We start from the raw sequence: 19,999 nt of genomic DNA, 5'->3' as shown, positions 1-19,999 counted from the left end.
TTTTTTGCATTTTTAGTAGAGACGGGGTTTCTCCATGTTGGTCAGGCTGGACTCAAACTCCTGACCTCAGGTGATCTGCCCACCTCAGCCTCCCAAAGTGCTAGGATTACAGGCATGAACCACCATGCCTGGAATGATCTATCAATTTTATTTATCTTTTCAAAGAACCAGCTTTTTGTTTCATTTATCTTGTGTATTTTTGTTGTTGTTGTTGTTCAAATTTCATTTAGTTCTGCTCTGATCTTGGTTATTTCCTTTCTTTTGCTGGGTTTGGTTTATTCTTGTTTCTCTAGTTCCTTCAGGTGTGACCTTAGATTGTCTGTCTGTGCTCTTTCAGACTTTTTGATGTAGGTGTTTAGGGCCATGAACCTTCCTCTTAGCTTTGCCTTAGCTGTATTCCAGAGGTTTGGATAGGTTGTATCATTATTGTCATTCAGTTCAAACAATTTTTAAATTTCCATCTTGATTTCATTTTTGACCCAATGCTCATTCAGGAGCAGGTTATTTAATTTCCATTATTTGTGTGGTTTTGAAGGTTCCTTCTAGAGTTGATTTCCAGTTTTATTCCACTGCAGTCTGACAGAGGGCTTTATATAATTTCAATTTTCTTAAATTTATTGAGGCTCATTTTATGGCCTATCATATGGTCTATCTTGGAGAAAGTTCCATGTGCTGTTGAATAGAATGTGTATTCTGCAGTTCTTGGATGAAATGTTCTGTTTATATCTGTTATGTTCATTTATTCCAAGGTACAGTTTAAAGCCAGTTAAATCCATTGTTTCTTTGTTGACTTTCTGTCTTGAAGACCTGTCTAATTCTGTCAGTGGAGTACTGAAGTCCTCCACTATTATTGTGTTGCTGTCTATCTCACTTCTTAGGTCTATTAGTAATTGTTTTATAAATTTGGGAGCTCCAGTATTAGATGCATTGTGATATTTTCCTGTTGGACAAGGCCTTTTACCATTACATAATGTCCCTCTTTGTCTCTTTCAACCACTGTTGCTTTAAAGTTTTTTTGTCTGATACAAGAATAGCTACCCCTGCTCGCTTTTGGTGTCCATCTGCATAAAATGTCTTTTTCCACACTTTTACTTTAAGTTTATGTGAGTCCTTATTTGTTAGGTGTGTCTCCTGAAGGCAGCAGATAGTTAGTTTGTGAGTTCTCATCCATTCTGCGGTTCTGTACCTTTTTAAAGTGGAGTGTTTAGGCCATTTACATCCAATGTTAGCACTGAAATGTGAGGTACCATTGCATTCATCATGCTCTTTGTTGCCTACTTTTATTGTTTGGATTTTTAACTTATATTTTTGTTTTATAGGTCCTGTGTGATTTATGTTTTAAAGAGATTTTGTTTTGATATGTTTCCAGGATTTGTTTCAAGATTTAGAGCTCCTTTTAGCTGTTCTTGTATTGGTGGCTTGGTAACGGTGAATTCTCTCAGCATTTGTTTATCTGAAAATGAGTGTATCTTTCCTTCATTTATGATGCTTAGTTTCACTAGACACAAAATTATTGGCTTATAATTGTTTTGTTTGAGGAGGCTGAAGATAGGACCCTCTAATCCTTTCTAGCTTGCAGGCTTTCTGCTGAGAAATCTGCTGTCACAGCTCTTAAGAATCTTTCCTTTGTCTTAACTTTGGATAACCTGATGGCAATGCGCCTAAGTGAAAATATTTTTCCAATGAATTCCCCAGGTGTTCTTTGTGCTTCTTGTATTTGTATGTCTAGGTCTCTAGCAAGACCAGGGAAGTTTTCCTCAATTAGTTCCCCAAATACGTTTTCCAAGCATTTAGAACTGTCTTCTTCCTCAGGAACACCAATTATTCTTAGCTTTGGTTGTTTAACATAATCCCACACTTCTTGGAGGCTTTGTTCGTATTTTCATATTCTTTTTTCTTTGTCTCTGTTGGATTGTGTTAATTCAAAGACTTTGTCCTCAAGTTCTGAATTTCTTTCTTCTACTTGTTCAATTCTATGGCTGAGACTTTCCAGAGCATTTCGCATTTCTAAAAGCATGTCCAAAGTTTACTGAATTTTTGATTTTTTTTTATTCTTTTAGCTATTTCCTTGAATATTTCTCCCTTCACTTCTTGTACCATTTTTTTTTTTTTTTTTTTGATTTCCTTGCACTGGACTTCACCTTTCTCTGGTTCCTCCCTGATTAGCTTAATAACTAACCTCTTAAATTCTTTTTCAGGTAAATCAGGGATTTCTTGGTTTAGATCCACTGCTGGTGAACTAGTGTGATTTTGGGGGGCACTGAAGAGCTTCGTTTCGTTATATTACCAGGGTTGGTTTTCTGGTTCCTTCTCATTTGGGTAGGCTCTGTCAGAGGGAAAGTCAAGGGCTGAAGGCTATTGTTCAGATTCTTTTGTCCCACGAGGTGTTCCCTTGATGTAGTACTCTCCCCCTTTTCTGTGGATGTGGCTTCCTGTGAGCCGAACTGCAGTGATTGTTGTCGCTCTTCTGGGTCTAGCCACCCAGCGAGTCTACTCAGCTCCAGGCTGGTACTGGGGGTTTCTGCACAGTCTTATGATGTGAACTGTCTGTGGGTCTCTCCATCATGGATACCAGCACCTATTCCGGTGGAGTGGCAGAGGGTGCAATGGACTCCATGAGGGTTTTTAGCTTTGGTGGTTTAATGCTCTATTTTTGTGCTGGTTGGCCTTCTGCAAGGAGGTGGTGCTTTCCAGAAAGCATCAGCTGTATGGAAAGGGACCAGCAGTGGGTGGGGCCCTGGAACTCCCAAGATTATATGTCCTTTGTCTTTTGCTGCCAGGGTGGGTAGGGAAGGACCACCAGGTGGGGGCAGGGCTAGCTGTGTCAGAGCTCAGACTACCCTTAGGTCAGTCTTGCTGCAGCTACTATGGGGAATGGGAATGAGATTCCTAGGTCACTGGAGTTGTGTACCTAGGAGGATTATAGCTGCCTCTGCTGAGTCATGCAGGTTGTCAGGGAAGTTGGGAAAAGCCACCAGTCACAGACCTCATCCAGCTCCCACGAAAACTGAAGGGCTGGTCTCACCCCCACCGCCCCCCGACACAACAGCCCCTAGTCTGTTTCCAGGCCCAGGGCGAGTTGGGCTTGAAAACTTGCCCGAGGCTTTCCACCTCTCAGAATATTTGGGGTGTCTCCCAGGTCCTGCAGGAGCAGTCCGCTTCCTTCAGAGGGTCTCCGCGTCCTCTTAGGATTGCTGGTTTGTTCTTGCAGTTGATCTGGAGCTAAAATTCACAATCTGGTCAATCTTCTAAGGCCTTTAACACAGATTACCATAATGTCCAGAAGGGCTGTTTCATTTTCTGACTCATGAGATTTTACACTTTAGGGTACTCTTGCCAGCACTTTAAAAACAACATACAGACCTATCTAAAGGTAAAAAAAAAAAGTTTAAATTTATATTTCGTTAATTTTCAGTGAGAATTCATATTTTCATTTATTTGTTAGCAATTTGCATTTCATTTCTTAGAAATGGTCCATTCCTTTTTTCTCCACTTATTTATGTAGAAGGGGAAAGTATGTCACCTTGATAAAGTATCTTTTAAAATTAAGGACATAAGCCCTTTGTCATATATAACACAAATAGTGTTTTTCAGTTTCTATTTTGCCTTTAATGTTATTCATATTATTTTAAATATTAATTTTAAATATAAATTTTACAAATTTATGAATTTTATGAATTTATGAATTTTAAATTTTATGAATTTAAAAAATAAATTCAGCTTTTATTTTTCCTATATAATTTCTTTCCTTGCCTTCATCAGATTAACAGATTAATTCCCAAAGTAAACATAAGATATAATTTCATCTGTATTTACTTTAAAAAATTTTTTTGACAGAGTCTTGCTCTGTTGACCAGGCCAGAGTGCAGTGATGTCATCTCAGCTCACTGCAGCCTCGACCTCCTGGGCTTAAGCAGTCCTCCCTGCCTCAACCCCCAAGTAGCTGGGACTACAGGTGTGTGCCACCACACCTAACTAACACATTTTTTAAGTAGTAGATGAAGTTTCACTATGTTGGCCAGGCTGGTCTATAACTCCTGACCTCAGGTGATCCACCAACCTCAGTCTCCAAAAGTGCTGGGATTACAGGCGTGACTCACTGCACCTGGCTCATCTGTATTTACTTCTAATACTTTTATAGCTACACACACACACTATATGTATATAATATATATTATATATATATATGCACCCTAGTAATCCATCTGCTATATGGTATGAGGTATTGAGTCAACTATTTTCTCTAAATATTCAAATGATTATCACAGCATCATTTATTGTCCAATCCATACTTTCCCTACTGATTTGAAATGTGACCTTTACCATGTATAAATTCTTAAATTTATGTAAATATGTTTTGGGGCTTTGCATTTTATACCATTCGTGAACTAATTTTGTGTGCAGCTTAATTATTCTTGCCTCAGAACACACTTTAAAATGTGATATATATTTCCATTATTTCTTTTTAAAAGGTACTTTTAAAAGATTGACTATTCTGTATTTGTTTTCTTTCCAGTTGTACTATAGAATTATTTTCAGTTAAAAAATATGCTGGCGTCGGATTAGATAGAAACATCATATTATTTGATGAAAACTGAAAAAAATGTATACTTCATTCCCTTCCAGAAACATGGTGTTTCATTTCACATGTCAGTGAAGTTCTATAGTTTTCTTCATATAGATTCTGCACTGTTCTTATTAAAAATATTCCAAGTCATTATGTACTTTTGGTTGCTATTGTAAATGAGATTTTTCTTATTTTTGTTTCCTAACAATTCCATTCCTTTTCAGTATACATCTTTCTGAAATACATATTTCCTTTTTTTTTTTTGCAGGATAGTGCCACATCCTATAGGAGAAACGAAGCTCAATATAACTCTCGCACTTAGGGACTTTACATGCCATGCTAATGTGGAAAGAAAAGCTTGTACATGTACCTCTAATTTTTTCTGATATTTTTCACATTCCAATTGACACTGTGTAAGATTTCTTGCCGTTTCCTCTTGTAGAAGTTGAACACGCTCACTTTCAAAAGATTTTAATTTACTTTGATGGAGAAATTCTGTTACTTTGCTTTCTGTACTAAGTTGTAGTTCTCTGTACCTGAAAGAAGCAGAATGGTTATGACACTCTAAAGAAAGCAGTCTCAATGATTTATATACTCATAAAACTTACTTCTACATTTTCTACTCCCCCATATTTGCGCAGTTAATAATTTACATTTATTTAGCAAAGTTTTTATAAAGAATTTAGGTAGGTGTATGTATGAAAATATGTAATTCCAGTGAACATATCAATTAACTTTTACCATTCTACCCTTATTTTCATTCCTTCTACCCCAAAATAATTATTTCCTATTATTTTGTAAATGGCAAGAACAAATTTCAGTTACATTGCTTGGAATGATTTAATTTCTATACTTTTCATAGGCCTTCTTAAATCTATGGCATTGTTTCCCAGCTTACTATTTCATCCTAAGTCTAAATAATGTCAGATGGAGAAGAAAGCAATGAAATATGCACATTAAACTACAAATTCTTGAAACACTTGCAAAATAAACTTAGTAAATATACATATATTTTGATATTACAAGAAAAAAATGCACAAACTGTGAAGATAAATACAGGCCTACAAGTAGGCTATTACAACTCAGATAAGGAACATTCTCCTCATTCCATAGGTATAACTAATAATAAAAACATTTCCACTTAACATATAAATCACCACATACTATAAATTTGAAAATGCTTAAGGCTGATTGTGTTCTAACAGAAAAGTAAAATACAGATAAACTGTATCTTTTCAGGGAGCTATTATGAACCCAGTATAATGCTAGGTATGTTATTAAAATTCATTTATTCAAATATTTATTGAGCTAGTCAGTATGCTAGGTAATGTGTATATATTGGTAGATAAAATATTGCTTTTAAAAATAACTTACAGTTTTCTGGGGAGAACAGGCAAATAAACATGAAAATTCAATGGAGTACAGTAAGTGCTTCAATAGGGTAATCCCTAGGATCAATGGGAACATATATGAAGGAGACCTAACTTGGTTTGTGTAGAGGCTGTGTGTGTGTGTGTGTGTGTGTGTGTGTGTGTGTGTGTGTGTGTAAGGCAGGAGGAGGTAAGGGGTGGGAAGTATTCTAGGGAGAAGAAATGTGAGTTATGTGCAGGGCAGTGAAGCAGAGAGCATAGTCACTTCACAGTGATAGTCTTTCTGCTATTACATAATATTCATAACTGACATTTCTGAGGTAAGATAAATTTTAAAATGCTTTTTAAAGGCTATTTCACTCCTGTCAGTGAGTCAAAATACCATTCAAAATATAATCAGAGAAGACAGGCATTAGATACACACCATGGGCTACTTCAAGTCTCAGATTGGTGGAAGTTCCATACAATGCACATTTCACATTAATATAGAGTAAAGCTTTAAAGTGAATGTCAGTTTTTGTGATTAACTTTTTTGGAAAATCCTGGTATTAATTATATAAAACTTTCTACAATTTTATTAAAAGATACCTTTTATATAGAAAACAAACACTGATAAATTACCTACTAAGACATAATTCATATACCATAAAATTCACTCTTTTAACATACACAATTCCGTGGTTTTTAGCTTATTTACAAAGTTGCACACCATTATCTAATTAAAAACATTTTAATTACCCTAAAAAATCCCCATGTTCATTAGTCACTCCCTATTCTCCTCCTCATCCAGGCCTGGCAACCACTGACTTACTTTTTGTCTCTAAAAGTTTGCTTACTCCGAACACTTCATATAAATGGAATCATATAATATGTGGCCTTCTGGTGTTTTCAAGGTTCATTCATGTTGTAGCATGAATTAACATTTCATTCCTTTTTATAACCGAATAACATTCAATTGTATAACTATATCACATTTTGCTTATCCATCATCAGTTGATGGACATTTGGGTTGCTTCTGATTTTGGGCTACGATGAATAATGCTACCATGAACATTTATGTACAAGCTTTTGTGTAAACATGAATTCATTTCTCTTGGTTATATACCTAGGAACAGAATCGCTATGTCATATGTCACTCTATTTTAACTTTTGAGAAACTGCCCAAACTTTTCCAACATGGTTGTACCATTTTACATTCCTGTCAGCAATAACAAGGGCGCCAATTTCTCCACATTCTCAACAACACTGATCTTTGTCTGCCTTTTGATTATGCATCCTAGAGTGTGTGAAGTGGTAAAAAAAAATACCTTTTACTAAAAAAATTTATTAATTCAACATTTTATGACATAAAAATGTCCCTGTACTCTTTGAGGCAAGTTGTTTTATAAATATAAATGTCTTAAATGTGCGAAATCAATACCTTCTTTGTATGTGAGACTAGGACATACATAGACCATATTATGAAATAAATTCTGGAAAAATAATTTAGAATGTGATTATCTTTAAATTATCTTTAAGATAATTTATCCTAAAAAGATTAAACTGCAAATTTTGCCTTTTTATGGATTCAAGACGTTGTTGCTTCGGATATCAATGCCAACTCCAAATAGGTAATTAAAGACTTAGCTTTTAGCATCACCGGTTTCTATTCATTACATGGCACCTGAAAGTTACTTTTAGCACTAATATTATTTCCTTATATTGAAAAGTTAAACAGTAAACAGTATTTAGACATTTAGAATATAGAAAATTTAACAGAAGTTAAACAATAAACCATCTAGGTGGTAACAAGAATTATCTCCTAAAAATTTGAATATAGTAAGTTTCATAAATTGAAGTTTCGTAAAATGAAATCGTAATTCTAACGGATTAGTCTATTCCCATGTTGTTTACATAAGTGAAAGGATCTGCCTCAAATTATTAAGTCTGTGTAATCATTTTGTTAAACTGAACTCTGAAAACGTTGAACAAACAGCTACAAAAGTAGCTCCAACAGTGAGGAACTGATGATGCCCAGGAGCTAGTTTCGGGTAACTCCCACTTAACTTGTTTTTGCTAATATAACCCATCACATTTTACTTTGTTGACTCAGACTTCTCATCTCATACTCTCAATCTGAACATCTTGAGGTAAGTCAGTATTATTCATACATTAACAACTTCATGTTTGATATTCTAATTTATTAGCATAGTAACCTTAAGAGGTCATATTTTCCACACAGAATCTCCACCTATCCTCACAACCATCTCATCCCCAGGCCCAAAATTTGGCTTCATTTGTCTTTATGCTACATTTGTAACTGGGTTTTTAGTTTTCATAAGACCCAACCATATATCACATACTACTTTAAAAAAACAGAAAGGACTAGAACTAATGGTTTGCTCTGAAGGAATATTCACTGCAACAGCGCTTCTGGGGTTGGAAGTACAGGGAGAAAAAGTGTTAAAAGGTAAAAATCAGCTATTACACAGTGAGCTACAAAGAAAGTAATTAAACTCCCAGTAGCAAGACATGTTCTGTGACGCTGAGAAATAACCACAGGACAGACATCAATGTGACACTGGAGTCTCACAAATAGGAAAACGTATTTGTTAATAAAAATACTAGATAAAACATCAAATAACAGGTTTTCATAACAAAATTTACATTGGCAGTCTTTACATGTAGACTCTACAGGGGAAGTTTCACTCGTTAGACTTGATGTATTGAGCCACGCATGTATATGGTTTATTCCCAACTCTTATTAACAAAGTCAATATTGAGTAAAAGTAATACAGTGAAAGACCGATATTTAACCCATTTTAACTGCTTATTTAATCTCACTTTTTTATTTCAATGAGAAACAACTGATTTTTGAATTCTGTACACAAAATGTTCATGGCTTGTACTACATTAAAAATTCTGAACCCAGTTATCAAATCTTGTTCGGTAAACAGGCATTCTAAGGCAGAATACCTAAAAAGTAGTAAAACTCAGTGGTGAGGTTCATGTAACGACCAGGGCCAGAATATGGTACTTGCATTAAGAAATTTAACAACCGGTCCAGGTTGGAAGTAAGACAGTGCAGTAGTTGAGGCAAAGCATTTATCTGTATGTGGCAGGACAACTGTGTACAGTTAAAGAGTATGGGAAGTAAGACCCTGCCCCAAGGCAGACTGGCCAAAGAAGTTAAGCAAAGTCACAAGATTTCCAGTACCAGTAAAGGTTCACGGAAGGATTTTTAGTATTTAGTTATTAGGCAAATTAATAACAAAGCGCTGAAAGATACTTTCAACTTTATGTTGAAATATGGAGAGATGGGTCAATAAAGAGAGAATATTGTAGCTTAGAAGAATACACAGAAGTAGGTAGTCAGAGAGAGACTGCTAAGTTTTTTGTGTGAGCAGGAAAATTTAGTTTTAAATTCCACAAGTAAGTGGGGCAGAGATTGATAAACTTTCTACACTTGAAAGAACTGTGAAACAAAGATGGGCCTGAATCTCCAGATAGATTCAGTCTTTGGTAGATTCAGTTGTAAAAAATTGGAGTTGACAAGGACAGAAGCTGATGTGTCTAGTCAACTGAGAATTCAGTCTTGCTCATAAGGATAAGCTGTTTATATTTTCATAAAATTTCTTCTCTGAACAGTAAATATTTTCAAATTTATTTTCAATTCTATAAATAATTTACCAAATCCACTGTGAGGCTAAAAACTCCAAACATTACAAATAAAGATTACAGACTTCTTCTTCTTCTTTTTTTTCTTTTTTGTAGAGACAGGGTCTCACTATGTTGCCCAGGCTGGTCTCGAAATCCTGGGCTCGAGCCATCCTCCCATCTCAGCCTCCCAAAGTGCTGGGATTACAGGTGTGGGTCACTGCACTTGGCCCAGACCTCTATCACTACTCTCAATTCCATTTCTCCTTTGAGAGATAATCACTGTTATTAGTTTTCTGTGTATCTAGGAGGTTTTTCTTTAAAACATGCATGCATATCACATATCAATTGATGTATCAGTTTTCTTTTTTTTTTTAAACAAATGGCATATCACACATATTCTTCTCTGTAACTTCCTTTTTTCATGTAGACTGTCCTGGGATCTGTTTTTTCAATGTCTATACCTCATTCTTTTCATTTGCTGTATAACAGAGCACAATGTGGACATAATCATTTAATTAATTCCAAATAATTTAATTCTAAACAGATTAACATTTAGATTATTTCAAAATGCTTCAAAGCATTATACACAGAGCTTCAAAGATCATCCTAAGAATTGTCTCCCATGCACAAGTAAATGTTTAAGAAAGACACCATGAAGTGAAATTGTGTCAAAAGATTTTAAATTTTGATACTGCCATTTTTCTTCCCAAATGGCTACATCAATTTAAAATGAAACCCTAAGTGTATGAAATATGGTTTCTGCATGTCCTCACCAATATTTGATATTATTCTCTATAAATGTTTGCCATGCATATTACATATGAATTATGCTTTCATGTAGAATTTGCTATCCTTCCCTCAATATTATAACTTAAAAATCTTCTTATGTTATTAAACCTCCTTCAAAAATAAGATTTTCAATTGGCCTCATACTTTTCCATTCTCAACAATTCTTTCATTGTTAAATAGTTAACCTCTTCCCAACTTCTCACCTGTTGTTCACAACAAACAGTATACCCAGTTTATTCATCCACCAAGTGCAATGGGCTTTACTCTGAATGGCTGAATTTCCAAAAACAAAACTCATCTTTGAAGGAAGAAGACTTTTAAAATGAAAAGTTATTCAAAGAACTGTGCTGTAAAATAAGTGAACTGAGCAATACCAACACAGTTGGAAAAAGCATACAGGCTTCTACTGTATTGACCTTGGTGGAGGGTATTCTCATTTGTGTCCATATATTCTGATGTGCTTCTTTTAAAAATAAAAACTTGACTCATTACATACATATTTAGATACGAATCATGGATATCTCTAAAATCACACAAGGACACTGAGTTATATAAAAAGAAAGGAAGTGTACATCCTAAAGAAATAATAAATAATATACCATATAGGTAAAGATATCTGGGAAGAGAGAGGTGAGAGGAGAAAATTAGTTGTTTTTACACTACATGATTCAACTTAAAATTAATTTTACTGAAGGCAACTCAAAATTTTTTTTTTTTTTTTTTTTTTTTTTTGAGGCGGAGTCTGGCTCTGTCGCCCAGACTGGAGTGCAGTGGCCGGATCTCAGCTCACTGCAAGCTCCGCCTCCTGGGTTTACGCCATTCTCCTGCCTCAGCCTCCCGAGTAGCTGGGACTACAGGCGCCCGCCACCTCGCCCGGCTAGTTTTGTATTTTACTAGAGACGGGGTTTCACCGTGTTAGCCAGGATGGTCTCGATCTCCTGACCTCGTGATCCGCCCGTCTCGGCCTCCCAAAGTGCTGGGATTACAGGCTTGAGCCACCGTGCCCGGCCTCAAAAAATTTTTTATATGAGAAATTTAAAAAATAAAAAAATTAAGTACTTTCCATTTAAATAATTTTGGCTTAGATATATCTTTTACTTCTCACAACAAAGTGTTATTAGGTAAACAGAGATGAGGTATTACCACATCAGTGTCTAGTATAGGGTATAGGTCTTTGGTTATTTTTTATATCCTGAAAACATTTGAAAGATGTCAGAATACAAAAATAAGCACACCTACCTTATTATACCTGATCTATAACTTCTAATTGACTTTAAGAAAACAAGAAGTATCCAAGTTTTATGTATTTCAAAAACTATAAAACTACATTCACACATATATATATCTATGTCATAACTTACAGAGAATATATCTGAAATTACTTTCATGTTATTAAAATACAAAATGTTATCTTACAGATTTTACTTCTGCGCATTACTGCTACTTACTGTTCTACCAACTGTTTTCTTTTGCTTTTCAGTTATCTGTATATTTAAAAAATTTTAAATATATACCTAGATACTGAATCAAAATTATTTTTGATGAAAATTAGGGGAGCAATTACATTAATTTAAAAATGTACATATAAAATTATAGAGCCCAAAGATGTCCAGTAAGTTGGAAAAAAAATGAAAAACTATAGAGTAACACAGTTATCTGTACAGTTCTCTACACAGGTGTTTCCCTTCCAACTGTGAAATTTTCCAAATTGAAAAGCAAGAAGGTAGGGAAAACTTATAAAGCCAACATTAATGTTGCAACAATGATGCATAAAGAACATGAGAAAGGAATTTAAAAGGAGTTTGGGTATTTCTCCAAACGTTTCTGCCATTTCGATGATTTCTTCAACCAGTTCACTTCTCAGCTGCAATACTACACCTGTCATTTTTGGCTTAGAAGCTAATTCTTAAATGAATGTGAGAGGTCTGTTTTTGCTGAGTTAAAAACGCTGAGTATGTTTGACAACTGTACCATGGATTTATAAGAATTTCAAGCATGTATTTGGAGTAATTCAATGCATCCATCATATCACGATCAAATAAAATATGTGTCATTAATAAACAACATGTAGTAATATCTGGTCATCTTATAAAGGCAAAAAAATAGGTACTACAGGTATGTGAAGAGTACTTAACTGAAACAAATGTAAGGAAAGGAATGTTGCCATAAAATAAAAGCATGTATGAGATAAAATTAGAGTAAAACATTTTATAACAGTGTTTGATTGGGTCTGTTTTCCCTTTTGTGTCAACATGACAACAAACACTTAAAATTCAGCTTGAATTATCCTCTGAACCAAGAGTATTTATTATATTAGTGCTTCATAGCACTCAAAACTCTATTTCATGCTGCTTTTAATGTATATCTCAGTGCTGGTCTACATTAAAGAAAAAAAATTCAGAACATATAAACTGAATCTTTAAAAGTCATTAGAAAAAGCACTTATGGGGGGATGCTTTTATGAAGAATAGTGTAAAGTATTAATAGTAGCAGGATGGAGGCTAATCATGCTTTTGTCCTATTTTTCAGTAATATATAGCTCAAGAAAATAAATTTACTATGGTTAACATACATATTGTAAAAGGCAAAAAGGGATGTAAAAGTCATTTATTTAGATGAACTTCCTAATAACAGGCAAGCCCTATAAATGCTAATTTATCCAAATTAGTGTTCTGAAATGGGTTAGGGAATACTCCAAAAAACTCCTGAATACAGCAACCAGAGTTATGGGTCTTTAAGCCTAGGTGGTCTTGTAGTAAAGCTGGATCATTAGCAACATTTTTTTCTTTTCTAAGGATGAGGATGACTCCTGAGGTTGACTTTATCTAGCCTGACCAGGGAGGACCATCAGAATTACTTGTGGAACTTCAAAGAACTCTAGATACCATGGTTCTGCCTGCGACCTTCTGAATCAAAATCCTTGGGGGAAAACTTGAGCATGTTGAGTTCTGGATAATATGAGCTAACACAAGTAAAATGTTCACAACAACACACCATACAATTAAAATATAAGTTACTCGAGTGCAGGAATCTTGTCTAATCCATCTTTGGATTCCTAAGATTTCGTATATATTCTGGTATATTGTAAGCTCTTAATGAGATAATGGTATGTCCAGAATATTACTAACTCTTAATGCTTACTGAGTGAATGAATGGAGTCATAGTAACCATGAGGTTTTTAGGTGTTATAAAATTAGAATGCTAAATAGGTTCAAGCCAGGATAGAAAACATTAAAATATTAAATACCAATTTGATGAGGGGCAGTCTCTTACTGAAGTATGAAAAAACCAGTGAACTAAGATTATTGTTTCCAGGCTTAGGTGTCAGTAAAAGATGAAAACAAATTACAGAGAGTGAAGAAAAGAGAAACCAAAATGATTATAGGTTAGGTGTGACCAAACTACAAAAAAGATTAAACTTTCAAAAAATATATAGTTTGGATAATGGCTAAGGTGGCAGAAGGAGACATGATAACATTCTAAAAACACTTACAAAAAAGAAATGCAAAAAAGGGAGCAAAAGTACTGTGATATGACAGGCTCTACTATCTGAGTTCTGTAACAAGTTAAAATTATTACAAATTTTATATACAATTTTAGGAATCTATGTGCAACTCACTAGCCTACCTACAAGAATGTAATAAAGTCTATCATAAGGGCATATAAAACAGAGGTAAAGAAGAAAAACATAACATAGTAAGAACTAAATCACTATTTCCCCACTTCTTATTTCTGTCTAATTAGACTTAATGGACTAAATAATTACTTATTAGTATTTCTGTTAAATTCTATCTTGGGACGTTCAAAGAAATAGAGAGTAAATATAATCTTATGTTAGGTACTCAGTAAACACATATTATGTTATAATTATATTTTTATTTTCTACGACTGTTTATAAAATGAGAAAGTTTAAAAGTTTCAGAAAAAGTCTACACACTTTGGTATCTATTTAACCATCTCCAACATTTCAGGATAAAAAAGAAATAATAAAGAGCCTAATATAATCAAAGCAACTCAGTAAGCATTAATTTAATTAAACAAACTCCAATTTAAACATCTGACATTATTATTCCAAAGAAATGTCTTCTCTCAAACATTTTCCTGGGCCTTGCTTTTCTCCCTACACTTTTCTCATGTCCTCCCCTGCAGAAAGTGTTGCTTTTCCTCTCTAGGTTGGCTGAAATTTGGTGCTTTTATTATTGCTCTGTCCCTTATTCCTCTTCTCTCGCTTCCTACTGTAACCATAACTAAGTGGGTTGTGAGAGGCTTGCGATATTAATAAAAAGCCAGTGATGAACTTTAAAGGCGTTTACTATGCTAAGAGGAAACTTGAATTGGCATGATGCCTATCAGGATGTGTACAGATCAATACAAAAGGAAAGGAGTCTAACATTTGAGCGCTTTTATTTATGTCATATACAGGTATAAATAGTTTTTTCATCTAATCATCTCCAAAGCACTAATACAGAATTTAGGATTATTCTTTTTAAAAAATCTTTAATTTTTATAGGTACATAGTAGGTATATGGGATATTTTGATACAGGCATACAATGTGTAATAATTCCATCAGGGTAAATGAGGTATCCATTACTTCAAGGATTTATCCTTTGTGTTACAAACAATCTAATATACTGTTTTAGTTATTGTATGCATGTATGTATGTAAGTATGTATGTAGGTATGTATGTGTATTTTTAGTAGAGACGGGGTTTTGCAATGTTGGCCAGGCTGACCTCAAGTGATCCTCCCGCCTCAGCCTCCCAAAGTGCTTGGATTACAGATGTGATCCACCACACCTGGTCTAGTTATTTTAAAATGTACACTTAGGCCAGGCGCAGTGGCTCATGCTTGTAGTCCCAGAAGTTTGGGAGGCTGAGGTGGGCGGATTATTTGAGGTCAGGAGTTCGAGACCAGCCTAGCCAAAATGGTGAAAGCCCTTCTCTACTAAGAATAGAAAAAATTAGCTGGTGTGGTGGCACATGCCTGTAATCCCAGCTACGCAGGAGGCTGAGGCAGGACAATCACTTGAACCTGGGAGGCGGAGGTTTGCAGCGGGCAGAGATCACGCCACTATACTCCAGCCAAGGCTAGAGCTACCGTAAGATCCAGCAATCACTGATCCAGTATAAAGCCAGAGAGAGATTCTGTCTAAAAAAAAATGTACAATTAAATTGTTACTGACTGTAGTCACCATGTTGTGCTTCCAAATAGATCTTATTCCACCTTCCTATTATTTTCGTACCTATTACCCATCTGACGTTCTCCCAACTACCCTTCCGGTAACCGTCTCTGGTTACCATCATTCTACTTTCTATCTCTATGAGTTCAGCTGTTTTAATGTTTAGCTCCCACAAACAAGTGAGAACATGCAAAGTTTTTCTTATTGTGCCTGGCTTATTTTACTTAACATAATGACCTCCAGTTCCATTCATGTTGTTGCAAATGACAGAATTTCATTCTTTTTTATGGCTGAAGAATACTCCATTGTGTATAAGTACCATATTTTCTTCAGTATCTGTTGATGGACACTTGGGTTGCTTCTAAGTCTTGGCTACTGTAAATACTACTGCAATAAGTATGGAAGTGCAGATATTTGTTTGATATACTGACTTCCTTTCTTTTGGGATATACAAAAAACTAAAAATAGAGCTACCATATGATCCAGCATAAAGCTACCATATGATCCAGCATAAATCTACTTTTAGTTTTTTTGAGGAACCTTCAAACTGTTCTCCATAGTGGTTGTACTAAGTTACATTCCCACCAACAGTGTATGAGGGTTCTCTTTACTTCACATCCTCGTCAGCATTTGTTATTGCTTGTCTTTTGGATAAATGCCCTTTTAACTGGGGTGAGATGATGTCTCATTGCAGTTTTGATTTGCATTTCTCTGATGATCAGTGATGTTGAGTACCTTTCCATAACCCTGTTTACCATATGTATGCCTTCTTCTGAGAAATGTCTATTTAGATCTTTTGCCCATTTAAAAATCGTATTATTAGATTTTTTTCCTACTGAGTTGTTTGAGCTCCTTATATATTCTGGTTATTAATTCCTTGTCAGATGGATTGTTCGCAAATATTTTCTCCCATTTTGTGGGTTGTCTCTTCACTTTGTTGATGATGTCTCCTTTGCTATGCAGGGGCTTTTTTTTACTTGATATTATCCTGTTTGTCCATTTTTGCTTTGGCTGCCTGTGCTTGTGGGGTATTACTCAAGAAAACTTTGCTCAGAACAATGTCCTAGAGAGTTTCTTCAATGTTTTAGTAGTTTTATAGTTTGAGGTCTTAGATTTAAGTCTTTGACCCATGTTGATTTTACTCTTGTATATGGCAAGAGATAGAGGTCTAATTTTATTCTTCTGCATATGGACATCCAGTTTTCCCAGTATCATCTATTGAAGAGACTGTCCTTTCCCCAATGTATATTCCTGCCATCTTTCTCAAAAATAAGTTCACTGGAGATGTATGGATTTGTTTCTGATTTCTCTATTTTTTTCCAGTGTGTCTGTTTTTACACTGGTACCATGCTGTTTTGGTTACTACAGCACTGTAGTATATTTTGAAGTCAGGCAATGTGATTCCTCCAGTTTTGTTCTTTTTGCATAGGATAGCTTTGGCTATTCTGGGTCTACTGTGGTTCCATATATATTTTAGGATTTTTTTTTTTTTCTACTCCTGTGAAGAATGTCATTGGTATATTGAGAGGTACTGCATTGAATCTGTAGACTGCTCTAGGTAAGTATGGACATTTTAACAAGATTGATTCTTCCAATCCATGAACGTGGAATAAATCTTTCCATCTTTCGTGTGTTCTCCTCAATTTCTTGCACCAGTGTTTTATAGTTTTCATTGTAAAGATCTTTTACTTCTTTTTTCTTTTTTTCTTCTTTTTCAAGATGCCTAGGCTGGAGTGAAATGGCATGACCTCGGCTCACTGCAACCTCTGCCTCATGGGTTCAAGCAACTCTCCTGTCTCAGCCTCCCACGTAGCTGGGATTACAGATGCACACCACCACGCCTGGCTAATTTTTGTATTTTTAGTAGAAACGGGGTTTCACCATGTTGGCCAGGCTGGTCTCAAACTCCTGTCGTGATCTGCCGGCCTCAGCCTCCCAAAGTGTGGGATTACAGGCATGAGCCACTGCACCCAGCCACTTCTTTAATTCCTAGGTATTTAATTTTATTTGCAGCTTTAATTCCTAGGTAAATGGGAATACTTTCTTAGTTTCTTTTTCAGAATGTTCACTGTTGGCATATAGAAACATGGATGACATGCAAATTCCTGAAACGTTTTGCTTTGTTAAAAAAAAAAAAATCCTATCATTTAATAACAAGGATAATTTGACTTCTCCCTTAACAATTTGATTGCCCTTTATTTCTTCTCCTTGTCTGGTTGCTTTAGCTGGGAATTCTCATATTACGTTGAATCACAGTGGTGAAAGTGGGCAAGCAATTATTCTCTTTTTAGAGATAAAGATTCTGAGACTCAGAGAAGTTAATAACTTGCCCAAGTAAGTAGGAAAGCTGAAATCTGCACATAAGTAGTCAAATTTCTAAGATCACGAACACACCAAAAGAACAAATGGCAAAAAAATTTATCTAAATAGACATTGTGGCTAAAAATAAAAATTCAGCCACAGTATCATCTAGGGATTCAAACAGTGAAAAAATTTGAAAAGCAGTGAAAATGAAGTGAAAACTACTAGATGATTCCAAAAGTGCTGCATGAAACATCTCTACAATAAGAATCACTAAATACAGCTCAAAGAAATTCAGAGATAACACAAACAAATGGAAAAACATTCCTTGCTCATGGATAGGAAGAATCAATATTGCTAAAATGGCCATACGACCCAAAGAAAGTAAATTAAATGTTATTCCTATCAAATTACCAACGTCATTTTCACAGAATGAGAAAAAACTATTCTAAAATTCATATGGAAACAAAAAAGAGTCAAAACAATGCTAAGCAAAAAAAAAAAAAACAAGAACCAAAAAAACAAAACAACAACAAAAACCAAAGCTAGAGACACCACAATACCTGACTTCAAAGTACAAGGCTACCATAACCAAAACAGCATGGTACTAGTACAAAACCAGACATACAGACCAATGGAACAGGACAGAGAACGCAGAAATAAAGCCAAACACCTGGAACCATCCGATCTTTGACAAAGTCAACAATAACAAGCAATGAGGAGAGAACTCCCTATTCAATAAATGTGGCTAGGATAACTGGCTAGTCATATGCAGAAGATTGAGACCGGACCCCTTCTATATACCAAATACAAAAATTAACTCAAGATGGAATAAAGACTTAAATGTAAGACCCAGAACTATAAAATCCCTAGAAGAAAACTTTCTAGGAAATAATGTTCTTGTAAGCCTTGGACATCGGTCTTGGGAAAGAATTTATGACTAAGTCCCCAAAAGCAACTGCAACAAAAACATAAATTGATAAGTGGGATCTAATTAAACTAAAGAGCTTCTGCATAGCGAAAGAAATGATCAACAGAGTAAATAGGCAATCTATAAAATGGGAGAAAATATTCACAACATATGCATCCAAAAGAGGTCTAATATCCAGAATCAATAAGGAACGTAAACAATTCAACAAGCTAAAAACAAACAGTTCCGTTAAAAAAAGGCAAAGAACATGAACAGATATTTCTCAAAAGAAGACATACATGCAGCCAATAAATACATGAAAAAATTCTAGCATCACTAATTATTAGAGAAATGCAAATTAAAACCAGGAGCTACCATCTCACAACAGTCAGAATGTCTATTATTAAAAAGTCAAAAAATAGCAGATGTTGGTGAGGTCGTGAAGAAAAGGGAACACTTATACACTGCTCGCAGAAATGTCAATTAGTTCAGCCACTATGGAAAGCAGTGTGGAGATTTCTCAAAGAACTTAAAGCTACCATTCAATCCAGCAATCCCATTACTGGGTATTGGAAAGGTATTCAAAGGAAGATAGATCATGTGAACAAAAAGACACATGCACTCATATGTTCATTGTGGCATTATTCACAAAAGCAAAGACATGGAATCAACCTAGATGCTCATCAATGGTGGACTGGATAAAAAAAATGCAGCACATACATACCATGGAATACCATTCAACCATAAAAAAGAATGAAATCATGTCCTCTGCAGCAACATGGATGCAGCTGGAGGCCATTATCCTAAGTGAACTAATGTAGAAACAAAAACCAAATACTGTATATTCTGACATGTAAGCCTGAGCTAAACATTGAATACACATATACACAAAAATGAGAACAATACACACTGGGAACTACTTGAGGTGGAAGGGTGGCATGGGTTGAAAAACTACCTACTGGGTAGGATGGGATTATTTGTACAACAAACCTCAACAATACACAATTTACCTAAGTAACAAATCTGCACATGTATCCCCTGAACCTAGAAGTCAAATACATACATATATAGTAAGGGCTCTAAAACAAAAAGGGTCTCATGTAATCTTGAAGCTTCATGAGATTGAAGTATTTTTTTAATGTAATGTGACTTTAAATACTTATTTTTATAATTTCAATTTTTATTTTAGATTCAGAGGGTTAAATATTCACAAATAACTATATTAAGCAAGGGTTCTGAAGCCA

The 19,999-nt window shown here is 35.1% G+C and overlaps 1 protein-coding gene across 1 annotated transcript in view; it reads right to left on the bottom strand.

The window, feature by feature from the left end:
* Positions 1-19,999, bottom strand: part of PIBF1 (progesterone immunomodulatory binding factor 1) — a gene marked incomplete at its 5' end in the record, with an annotated part of 241,996 nt that overhangs the window by 122,720 nt on the left and 99,277 nt on the right. Inside the window, one exon of the mRNA XM_017889428.1 lies at positions 4,938-5,103. Coding sequence (XP_017744917.1) covers positions 4,938-5,103 — 166 coding nt within the window. The remainder of the gene's footprint in view (positions 1-4,937; positions 5,104-19,999) is intronic.

The sequence above is a fragment of the Rhinopithecus bieti genome, unplaced genomic scaffold (assembly GCF_001698545.2).
Source record: "Rhinopithecus bieti isolate Rb0 unplaced genomic scaffold, ASM169854v2 scaffold_17962, whole genome shotgun sequence".
Taxonomy (NCBI): Eukaryota; Metazoa; Chordata; class Mammalia; order Primates; family Cercopithecidae; genus Rhinopithecus; species Rhinopithecus bieti.
Note: the sequence above shows the minus strand (reverse complement) of the source record. Positions and strands in the feature narration are given on the sequence as shown.